At 55.0% G+C, this 10,699-nt stretch overlaps 2 protein-coding genes across 2 annotated transcripts in view; one reads left to right on the forward strand and one right to left on the reverse strand.

Moving 5' to 3' along the window:
- The window catches only part of SCTR (secretin receptor), a 77,367-nt gene extending 72,323 nt beyond the window's left edge, over nt 1-5,044 (forward strand). The window contains exons 12-13 of the mRNA XM_023762500.1: nt 3,565-3,606; nt 4,673-5,044. Coding sequence (XP_023618268.1) covers nt 3,565-3,606; nt 4,673-4,843 — 213 coding nt within the window. The 3' untranslated portion in view covers nt 4,844-5,044. The remainder of the gene's footprint in view (nt 1-3,564; nt 3,607-4,672) is intronic.
- A 1,257-nt stretch (nt 5,045-6,301) lies between these two features.
- TMEM37 (transmembrane protein 37) lies at nt 6,302-9,927 on the reverse strand. The gene is made up of 2 exons (XM_006098817.3): nt 9,807-9,927; nt 6,302-8,014 (listed from the first exon to the last, which is right to left on the reverse strand). The coding sequence occupies exon 2, from the start codon at nt 7,922-7,924 to the stop codon at nt 7,442-7,444; it is 483 nt and encodes a 160-aa protein (XP_006098879.1). The 5' UTR covers nt 7,925-8,014; nt 9,807-9,927; the 3' UTR covers nt 6,302-7,441.
- Between the last annotated feature and the right edge of the window lie 772 nt (nt 9,928-10,699).

Below are 10,699 nucleotides of genomic sequence, written 5' to 3' on the forward strand. Positions count from 1 at the left end.
TCTTTTTCTTAATCCTCCTTTCTCCGGCAGTCGCCCCATTTATGTTATATATCTTATATGAGTATCCCTTCCAGTAGGCATGTGCAGGCATGTGGGTTTAAAGTGGGTTTTTCCTGACTCCTTGATTTTTCAATTCTTTTCACCCTGAAATGCACAGGTTATAAATAATGGGGAACAGATCATTTTTTCTCCTCATAAAAAGCCGTGCTATCATGTTTTCCTGATTCATCCTTTCCTACCGCCCAAGTTCACTTTTTTATGGGACTGCCTTATTAAAAGAACTCATCTGATCTTAGGTCCTGTGCCCTTCGGCAAATTCACTCCGGGGGGGGGGGGCGGGGGCGGAGGGAGGCGGGAAGGTTCCCAGGTCCAGGCAGATGGAAGGCCTGACCCAGCTGAGAGGGGTAGTGGCCTCTCTGAGAGCACAGACACAGGTGGCCCCCTGTGTGGACAGGGACTCCCTGCCCTTGGGCGCTGGGGCTTGTAGTTGGGGCTGTGGACACCCAGGAAAAGGTTCTTCTCTGGGGAAGTGACTTGTCCAGAGAAAACCAAGAGCATTTTCCTGCATTCCATAGAAATGCTTACAAAGAAAAAGGATCTTGAGTGTGTTTTTTTAACAGAACCTTTGTTTATATACAAACATATATCATTGTATCATGCATTATACATTTATATTATATATAACATATATTTTTTAAATTTGTATTATGGAAAATTTCTCCAATATGTATATAAAAGTGAAGAAAATAGTGAACCCCACATGGCCATTGCCAGTGGCATATCCCGTTTCATCCCCAGCCCCATCCACTCCCTCCACCCCCACCCCCACCCCAGCATCTTAAGCAAATCCAAGACATCATTTTATTTCAAATGTAATTATTTTAGTATTTATTTCTAAAAGATGGACTTAAAGAACACACACAGGACCACAATACTATTACCCCTGTCAATGTTTTTAAAAACCAAAGTTTATTCGCTCTTTCCAATTGTAGAAATAATACTTGCTTATTGGAGGAAATTTGGAAAGTAAGGAAAAGTTGAAAGAGAAAAATTCATTCATAAGCTCAGAACCCACAGATGACCTCTGTTGAGATGTGGGTGCTTACTTCTCAGTGTCTTTTCTGTGCAGGAAGACACACACAGGTGAACCCCCAGGCACCTGTAACTGGGATCAAGCTGTGTTTTTGTATCTTGCTTGTTTGCTTAATTCTCTACCAGGCCCATCATGAACAATTCCCCACGTCATTACGTCTTTAAAGACTCCCTTTTGAATGACTGCAGAATTTCTCACAGTGGCTGGCTGTGCAAGGCCTGCCTTATATGTACCTGGAGCACATCTAACTTTCCCTGGCCCAGGGCTCCTGCCCTCACCTGTGAAAACGTGTCTCTGGATCTTTGGGGCCCAGACAGGTGAGGCCAGGCAACCCTGGGCCCAGGGAGGTGGGCAGCAGCCTCAGCCGGCAGCCTGACCGCCCCCTCCGGGCCAAGCACACACAGCTCTCATCTTGCCTGAACCCCCGAGGCTCAGGTCACTCACCTGCAAAGGGGATCCTCCCACCCACCTCCCAGAGCTTTGGCAAGGATTCAATGAAGCACCTGGCACCCAGAAGCCCACAGTTGTGCAGGCCAAGCTGTGCTCAAAGCTGCTTATCTCGGCCTGCCCTTCATGCCCCCTGGCAGTGGTTCCTAAGTGATGCCCACCCCGACCACCTGGGGATTGTTCAAAGCTGCTGATGGCCCACTCCCAGACATTCAGATTTGGGGCGCAGAGTAAAACCTGAGCAGGCTCCCAGGTGTTCTAATGTGCAGCAAAATTTCTGCTTTGGGTAAGTGTTTACCACCCCCCAGCCCCAAGTTGTCCCCATTCTAGGCAGCAGTCATTGATGCCTGAAAATCTAAAGCAAGTCTTCCTAGTTTTGTCACTAAGCCTTGTTAAATGCCAACACCCCAGAGCAGTCGTGGGATTAAGCCCACTATAGACGGGCTGGTTTCTTGCTCTTTGGGGTCCTTTCCAATGTAGTAAGTAGCTAAGGGCAGGCCTCGATGGAATTGGGGAAGAGGGCTTGGCCACTGAGGTCAGAGCTGTGACACCTGGGCCTCGGGCGGAGCCTGTAATGTAAGGAAGAGCAGGGTGGCCCAAGGTGGGTCCCTGAGGAGGTGAGCAGGGAATTTGCACTGCAGAGACCTTGCTCATGGCTCATGGTTCTCCGCACACCTATTAGGCTCAAATCCTGCATCCCAGGCTGTAATCCCTACCCTGGCAGGGCTCCATGCCCGGATCCCAGGGAGCACCATTGGGCAAACAGGAGCTCCTGATAGCAGGAGGCACAGGCCCCCACCACACTAGGGAACACGAATCGGATGTGGCCCGAAGGCCCCTGCCCCAGGAGATGCATTCACCTGTCCTTTAGCGGGGAGGTCACACCCACGGCTGGCTGACGTGCACACAGGCTTATTCTGACCACATATCGGCACATTTATTTTTCAGTTTGAATAGTTGGCCATGTTTAAACATCTCCAGCTTATCTTTTTTTCCTTTAAATATTTCTTTGGGGGAGGAACACCACTCTTCTACTCAATTGAAAACAACATTTTGAACAGAACAAAGGTCTTTTGTTTCTTTACACCTGTCATGCCATGAGCTCCCAGGTAGGGGGCTCCCGCAGTCCAGGCTCCGAAGTGTTGGTTCTCACCAGGAGCTGCTCTGGGCGGAGCAGCTACCTCAGTTGAGCCCAGGTACCTTTCTGTTTGGCTTCCTTCTAGTTCTGAACATTTTCCTTTACGTTTCAGGAAGCTCTCTCACCTCTTGGAGGCTTGATATGCTCAACTCCTGCTTTCATTCTCTTGGCAAGAATCTTGCCCTTGTGTGTTTGCAATGCCCACGCTTGCTGGGTGACACTGCAACCCTTCCGTTTGCCCTGGGAACATCCGTGGGGCATCCTTTTTGAACAGTGCCCTTGAAGGCAGCAACATCGCCTTTCTCGTAGATTCGCATGTATGTGGCCCAAGGAGCAACTTCGTGTTTTCTAAGAGAACGTGTAGCAGGGCCTCTCTTTCCCTTTGTGTTAGTTATTTTGGCGAATTATGGGAAGATGGCGGTTCCGGTTGGGAAGGCTCTGCTTGTCTTGAACTCGAGCCCACTCAGGGCCCAGGGTGTCACATGGATGGCCCCAAGCCCTCCTCCAGGTGCCACTACCCCCTGCTTCTCCCAGGTGGCCCACCTGACTAATCAGGTGACTGGCCTTCCCCATGCCCTGTGAGAGCCCTTACTTCAGTGTCACTGACACCACATGTGCAAGGTCTACGCTAGACACTGGGGACAACAAATGAAAGGAACCCTGTCCTTGCCCCAAGGAGCTGTCTGTGCTGGTGATGCAGCACAGACAGAAGAGGCAGCCCATCCCCCTGCGGTGAAGGGTGTGAGAAGGCTCTGGAGCACTCCTGGGGCTGGGGGGCGGGGGGGGGGGGGGGACCCTGGGCTGGTGATGGAAGAGCTGAGGAAGAGGTTAGGGGGAGGCGAGTGCTGGGCACCGGCACTAACCCTGCTGCCCTGTCCCTCCGCAGGGCCTGGTGGTGGCCGTCCTCTACTGCTTCCTCAACGGGGAGGTGAGTGATCAGGCAGCCTAGCGCCTGGAGGGGCTCCCAGTCACTGGATTCCAGGTCAGAGCGAGCTGCCTGGAAAGGGTGGTGGGGTGTGGGCAGGGCAGGCCGGGGTGTCCGGACTTGGGCCTGTCTTCACAGAGTCTGAGTCACTTTATGGGAGCAACAGACTCACCTGGAAGGCTTGGTAAACAATTGCTGGGCCCTACCCCCAGTTTCCAGTCAGCAAAAATGGCCTGGGTTGGAGCCTGGAATGCTTTTAACAAGCATTGCAGCAGATGCTTATCCTGGGAAAGTCAGGAAATGGAGGAGAGTGCAGGCACCCCCCTGAAGCCGGGCTCCTGGCTGGACGATGACTTGTCACTGCCCACTCTGAGCCTCACTCTTCCCATCTGTAAAATGAATAACTCCAATGACACTTCTGCCAACTCAAAGGCTCCCAGTGGCCACTGACTCCTTGGGGCCTGCTCGCGTACCTTGAGGCCTGTGCCCTTACCCAGCATTTGGGTCAGGACATGAGGTTCCTGGCACACAGAAGCTGGGTAATCACTCGTGAACACGGCATGGCACATAAGTCAGGCCTTTCTGTGACTGCTGGCCATCTGTCTGCCTCGCCACACACTAATGGGGATAACTTCTGACGTTTTCCCAGAATGAGCCACCAAGCCCAGCCTCAAGGATTCGGCTGCTACAGCGGGGTCATGGGGGAAATTTCCAGAGCAGCTCTCTGGCCCTCAGATTAGCTCTGAGCTGGGGTGGCTTCCTGGGAACATGTCCTGTTGTCCCGTGGGATGATGTGGATGTTGGTGTCCTGGAGCTAGTGTGACAACGACAAGCCCTTCAGGACATTTGTAGTGAGATGGCAGGTGATCGTGCCCAGGGAAGGGCCCTCAGTACCCCCTGGACATTGGGTTGGAGCTGGTCAATCCGAGTGGCCTGCAGGAGGTGGGGAGGCATGACTCCTGGGCAGGAGTGGCAGGACCGTGCCGAGGCCCCAGGGGGTGAGCAGGACTCTAGGCCCCGGGCCCTTCTTGCTGTTCCCTCCTGGGCTGATGGCTGGTCTCCGGGACAGGTGCAGCTGGAGGTTCAGAAGAAGTGGCGGCAGTGGCACCTGCGTGAGCTTCCACTGCGCCCCATGGCCCTCAGCAACTCCTCTAGCATCGGCACCAGCAGCCTCACCCATGGCACCAAGGCCAGCCCCTCGGAGCCGGGCCGGGGCACCTGCAGGGCCAGCGTCATCTGAGAGGTCGGAGCAGGGCCACCGTGGACATAGGCCACGCTGGGTCCTGAGAGAGCAGGACACTGCTTCGGGACAGTCCATCTCCCCCCAGGCAGCATACGCTTTCTCCTGCGACTAGTGACCTCTTCTCCAGGCCTTGGGTTGGAGGGTGAGAGTCCCTCAGAACTCAACAGAAGGAACCTGGGCAGCATGGGACAGGGAGGGGGGAGAGCAGCTCAGGGGTCTGAGAAGGGAGGAGGAAAATAAATGGGAACTGAGGTGAGATATGGTGTGGTCGGTCTCCTTGTCCTTGAGACAGGTGAGGGAGGGTGCTCTGGTCAACTCCCTACTGCTTCCTGGAGGAGGGGCTTCCCTGGTCCCCTGCTCATTTTCAGGGACAAACTTAGAAGCTCCGGAAACATGAGACATCACGGTCCTTGGCCCCAGGGGGACCCTCCCTGCCCCTCACCTGTCCAGGAGCTCTCATCCTAGAGCAGTGGTTGTCAACCTTGGCTGCACATTAGAATCACCTGGGAATCTTTTTAAAATCCTGGATTTCTGGGCCTCATCCTCTGGAAATTCTGTTTCTTTTGTTACTAATGTTGTGGCCCCACCCCATAACGAAGAAACAGAATTTCCGGAGGATGAGGCCCAGAAATCAGGATTTTAAAAAGATTCCCAGCTGATTCTAATGTGAAGCCAAGGTTGAGAACCACTCTCCTAGAGCCTTCAAGACGACTGAATTAATCTGGGCAAGTCCCAGGGGAGGCCAGGACAGCCCCAGGACCCAGCTCCCCTTTAGTAGCCCTGACATGGTCTGACGCATCCCTCCGCCTTACTGCCCTGTCAGTCAGTTATCCTGGGCCCCCAAGGCAGGGAGAGCAGGAGAGGGGGCATTATACCATTTGATAGAAGTGAAGCAGGTTCACCCAGGCCCTGTGACTTGCCCAAACTACTAGGCCAGGAGGGGGCAGAAGCCAGTCCAGGGCTTTATGTCTCAAGTCCCCAAGCTCCAAGGCTGTCTCCCCATCCCATTGGGGATTTTAGTCCCACCCTTTCCTCCCTGGATCTCAGTTCCCTTGAATACCAACACTCCCTCCCCGCCAGCCTTGTGAGGATTAAAGAGTGCTCAATATTTAAACCCTTTTACAAAACAAAAACTACCAGTGCTCTTTGGCCCATGCATCTGGACAGAGTGGAGACCCCACCCCCCACTGTAGAGAAAGAGCATCTTGCTGGTGAGGGGTCCAGCTCTAGTCCCGGCTCTGGGTGGCCCTGGGTGAGTGCTATCCCTCTTTGGGACCTGGCCCCCCACCTCTGCAGAGACAAGGTCACCCTTTGCCCCTTGAAGACTGCTCCTGGTGAAGGCCAGGTGCCCACTTCCCAGGGCTAAGAACCCAGCCTACACGGTTGACGAGCTCTGCCCTCCAATTACCGATTGGCCCACAATACCTTTCTTGAGCCATTTCCACAGACTGTGCATTTTGGAATAAAAGTTTTTTAAAAACACAAGAGGTAGGTACAAGCACCCAGCCCAGCCCAGGAAGGGAAACTGAGTGACCAAAACTCATACACCCAGTGGCAGGCAGAGTGAGCCAGGGCAGGCCAGACTTCATTCGGTAGGAGAGCGGGAGGGCTGGGGTGGAATGAGGTGGGCTGAGGGCACAAAGGCACTGGAAAGGGGGCCGTTTAATGCCCCAAACACTGATCTGCTGGTGAGATGGAAATCTTCACTGGTTCCTGGTCCCCTTCACCTGCGAGCATCTTCAGTTTAACCATCACCCAGGGTCCAGCAGCTGCTCTCTGAATGTGTTCTGGGATCAGAGATGGTGCACCTCAGGCTGCCTGATCCTCACCAAAGCTGGGCACGCACACTTGCCTCAGGGAGCGCTGCGCATTAGAAGTCAGGTGGACTTTTCTGGAAGGCTTGCTCTAAACTCTTCTCAAAGAGGTCAGGCAGGAATCCCACAGGCAGAGCCCCCAACAGAGACAGCCAGCTGCTGGAAGCAGGGGGTTATACAGGGATTACAGGGTTCCCCAAAGGGCAGGGGTCAAATCAAGTAAAATGGTTTGAAAAACTACCAGGTGCAAGAAATCCTAAATTCTGCCTCCCTGGCATGACCAAAGCTAAAGCAGAGAGGCGTGCCCAGAGGTCCCCTGAGTTGGTGGAAGGAAGTCCTAGGCTCGGCTGGACACCCTTAGCTGGAAGGCGATCCACTCTTAGCCACCGCGGAGGCCCCAGGGACCCTGCAGCTGGTCTCCCAGCACAGCGCCGGGAAGCAGGTGGGAACAGCACGTGGCTGCGCAGCCAGCCCAGGCACCAGTTACCTGAGCTGCTTCCAAATCGATTCCCGTCCTGGGAAGGAGGATTCAAGAAAAGGATTTTACAATGTGTCCTACAATCTACGTGCTAGTAACTTGGCTACACTGTGCAGTTGGTGGCATGGAGGCACGCTCCTGGCCTCTGGCCCTGGGCACAGGGCCCTGGGCCATTTCTGGCTGAGCCCCCAAAGGTTACTGGGTAAGAGGCAGCAGTTCCAAGGTCATTGTCCCACCCCTACCCCCACCAGAAGTCACGTCTTGACCACTTTGTTGTGGAACCCGATGTCCTTGGAGGAGGGCCTAAAATTCCCTCAGCTGGCCCCAGGGATGGCTGATGCTGTTGATGTGAAGGCCGCTGATGGCGTTCAAGAAGAGGAGGAAGGAGGCAGTGAACTGGCACCAGAACATCAGGGTGAAGCCGGTGAGCGTGACCTGGTTCCTGAGGAGGATCACAAAGCTCAGGAGCCCCACAGAGGAGAGGACAAATGAGATGAGGAGGAGGACGCAGCCCAGGGCCCACTTGCGCCGTGAGTGGAGGTCCTCGCACACCTGAGACACCATGAGGAGCTCCAGGCCAAAAATGGCGGCCACCACGGCCAAGGCGCCCATGCTGCGGGCCAGGACCATGCCCTCAGCCAGCCCTGGCACGCGGGCCCGACTCAGGTCTCTGAGGCAGTGTGGCCCAGTCTGGTTGGAGCTGGTGCAGAAGTGCCATAGCCCGAAGAGGCGGTCCCCAGCCAGGAGCCAGTGACCGTCACAGACGGAGACAGAGGAGAGGACCATGGCCAGTGCCGCACACACGATGATGAGGGTCCGGATGAAGGATTCGAAGAAGGACCGGCGGGGCCTCCGTTGGCCCAGCAGCCTCTGGGCCTGGAAGATACACAGAGGTGGCATGTCAGGGAGGGCCCCGCCACCCCTCCAACCTGTGCAGGGAAGACCCTGAACACGCCTCCACTTCCCACAGCCATGACTTCTGCTCCGTCCCCCACGAAGCCTGGAATATGGCCCTTACTCAGCCTCCTGCCCAGCTCCTCCTTCTTGGGGGACCTTTCCCCCTTCTCCCTGTTCCCCGTTCTCCATCTGAGACCTACACGCACTGACAAGTCATTTACCAGGCCTGAAGGGTTCCCTGACTTTTCTTCAATGATCTTCATGAGGAAGGAATCCAAATTCTATTGGCTGGCGAATCCTACTCCCTTCTGAATTTGGAAAACCTGTCTGGCCTGGCTAGTGTGACCTTGAGCTTGCAGCTGGCCTGGGTTTCTTTATAAACAAAACAAGAAAACTGCCTGGAAGGCTGAGGGTTGTAAAATCACTGGAACATAATCCACGGCCGTTTCCTCTCTCGCCAGGACTTCCCCAGTACAGGCCCAGGTTCCTCCTAACCCCCACCCGCCGGTTCTGCACTTTCCACATTCTGCCCCGGCCGCCGTTCCATTAACTTGTTTCCTCAGTACTGACGGTGATGTTTGCACCTTGCCCTTCAGTCTTGCTCAGCCCCTCCCTGGACTTGCCAACCAGACTTTCTGTTCTAGCAGCTTCTGGAGGGTGGGGGGAGGGGGTGTGGAGCCACTGAGGCTCTTCTTTAGCCTCTGGTTTCGGCACAGGTGTCCGCCCCCCACCCCTACAACCTCTTCTGACAAGCTGAGCCAGGTACCCAGTGAGGTGTCCCTTATCTCACAGCCCTCAGACACCACCCAGGTGCCATTCCCAACCACCAGCCCAGGAAGCAAAAGAAACACTTCAGGCTACATTCCTTACCCAGCCCCCTGCGCTGCAGATCCGCCCTGTCTCCCTCTCCAGCTTCGCCCTGGTGGTCTCCCCCTGGCCACCTCACTCAGGCACAGCAGCTCTCCTTCCAGGCCTAGGCCACGCCCAGCACTTTCTTCCCTCAGACCTATTGGCCCCTCCACCTGAAAGGATCTGCTCCAGTTGCCCCCTTTCTCCACTCATCAAAAATGTCAGACACGTCTTTTCTGCCTACCGGGTCCCCTCCTGAAACTTCCCATTAGGCATCTGTTTTCTCCACCGTTCTGATCACAAGTTATCCATTCCCTTCTGACTTGTATTACATATTATCTACCTGCCCGTGAGAAACTACTATGTCCCCAGTACCCGGCACACTGGGTGTGCAAGAAGAGCCATGGGATAAGTGAACGGTCAAGTTTGCCACCACTGTCACTTCCACCTGAATCTGCCTTTAAACCCAGGTCTCCCACCAGCCAGTGTATGTCAAAGCAGCCCGGGTTACACACCCCTTGGGGAGGTAAGCAAAGCAAGACAGCTCATGACAGCCGATGCTGGGGAACTGAACGGGGCAGTGGAGACACCCCGCACCAGGTGCAAAGGGAGGCTTCCAGAGGCAAGTCCAGGCCACACCTCTCAGCGAGGGACACCAAGCAAAGCCACGCTCCTGGCACAGTCCTGTGGGTAGAGACCTAGGAGACCATCAGGCTGGCTGCTAACTTGCAGAGGTGAGCAGAAGCTACTGCTAAGTTCAGTCCCAGGGTTACATGAATAAGGACCTCATTTGCTTTCTGCACTCTTGCTTTGGTAGGGTCCTATTTTACTCCTAAACCTGTGAGGTTGGTAGAGTCAGAAGCTCCATGCAAGGAAAGAAACTGTCATGCAGAGGTCAGGTGACTTGCCCAAGCTCACTCACCTAAGTCACAATAAAGCCTGTCACAGCTGCCCAGACGATTGATCGGGTGCAGAGGATGAGGTGCTCATAAGCACCAGCTGGGGCCTTCCCAGTGCAGGGCCTTGTGTTAGGGGCTCAGTAGAGAGTGCGGAGGGGGACCCAAGCTGTCAGGACAAAGGCAGCCCTGGGGCAGCAAAGAGCTCCCAGGCAGGAGCCTGGGCTGTGGTTCTCAAACTGTGTCCCCCTGCTTCCGATGGGGGCTTCCAATGGGGGCTTCCGATGGGGGCTTCCGATGGGGGCTTCCGATGGGGGCTTCCGATGGGGGCTTCCAGGTGCTGACGCAGGGGAGTAGGGGAAGCTGCCTCCGGGCCCTTCCTCCCTCCAACTAACAGACCCCTGTTGCTGGCTGGAGACAGTGGGGATCCTGGAATCTGTATTGGGAAGCTTTAGAAAAACCGGCTGTGCTGCTAAGAAACAAACCAAGGAAACTGAAACCTCTGTCTACAAACCGGTCAAGGTGCTTGTCCTTGGGCCTTTCTTAACCTCTTTGTCCCTTGTCCTCTCACCTACAAAGTGGAGCTGGTGACTCCTGCAGAGCAGCAGTGGCCATAAAGGCACCGGGCAAAGTCACGCCCTAGGCCTAGAGGTTGATAAGGTCCCCGGGTGGGAAAGCCCCAGGGGCAGAGAACAAGTCACGAGAACACGGGGCCCAGAAACCTCCTGCCCCTAGACATCACGCTGTCTGGGGAACAGGCACGTCCTGTCCCTCTCGGCCCCACCTGTCCTGAGCACAGACTGGACTTTAAGCTCTCAGCTATCACCCCGGGGTCAGAAAGAGAAGACAGCTGATGTCAGTTCATTCTTCCCCTCCCACTACAACGCAGTCAACTCTCCATCATCAGGAAAACTCCTGA

This window comes from Myotis lucifugus, unplaced genomic scaffold (genome assembly GCF_000147115.1).
Source record: "Myotis lucifugus unplaced genomic scaffold, Myoluc2.0 scaffold_247, whole genome shotgun sequence".
NCBI lineage: Eukaryota > Metazoa > Chordata > Mammalia > Chiroptera > Vespertilionidae > Myotis > Myotis lucifugus.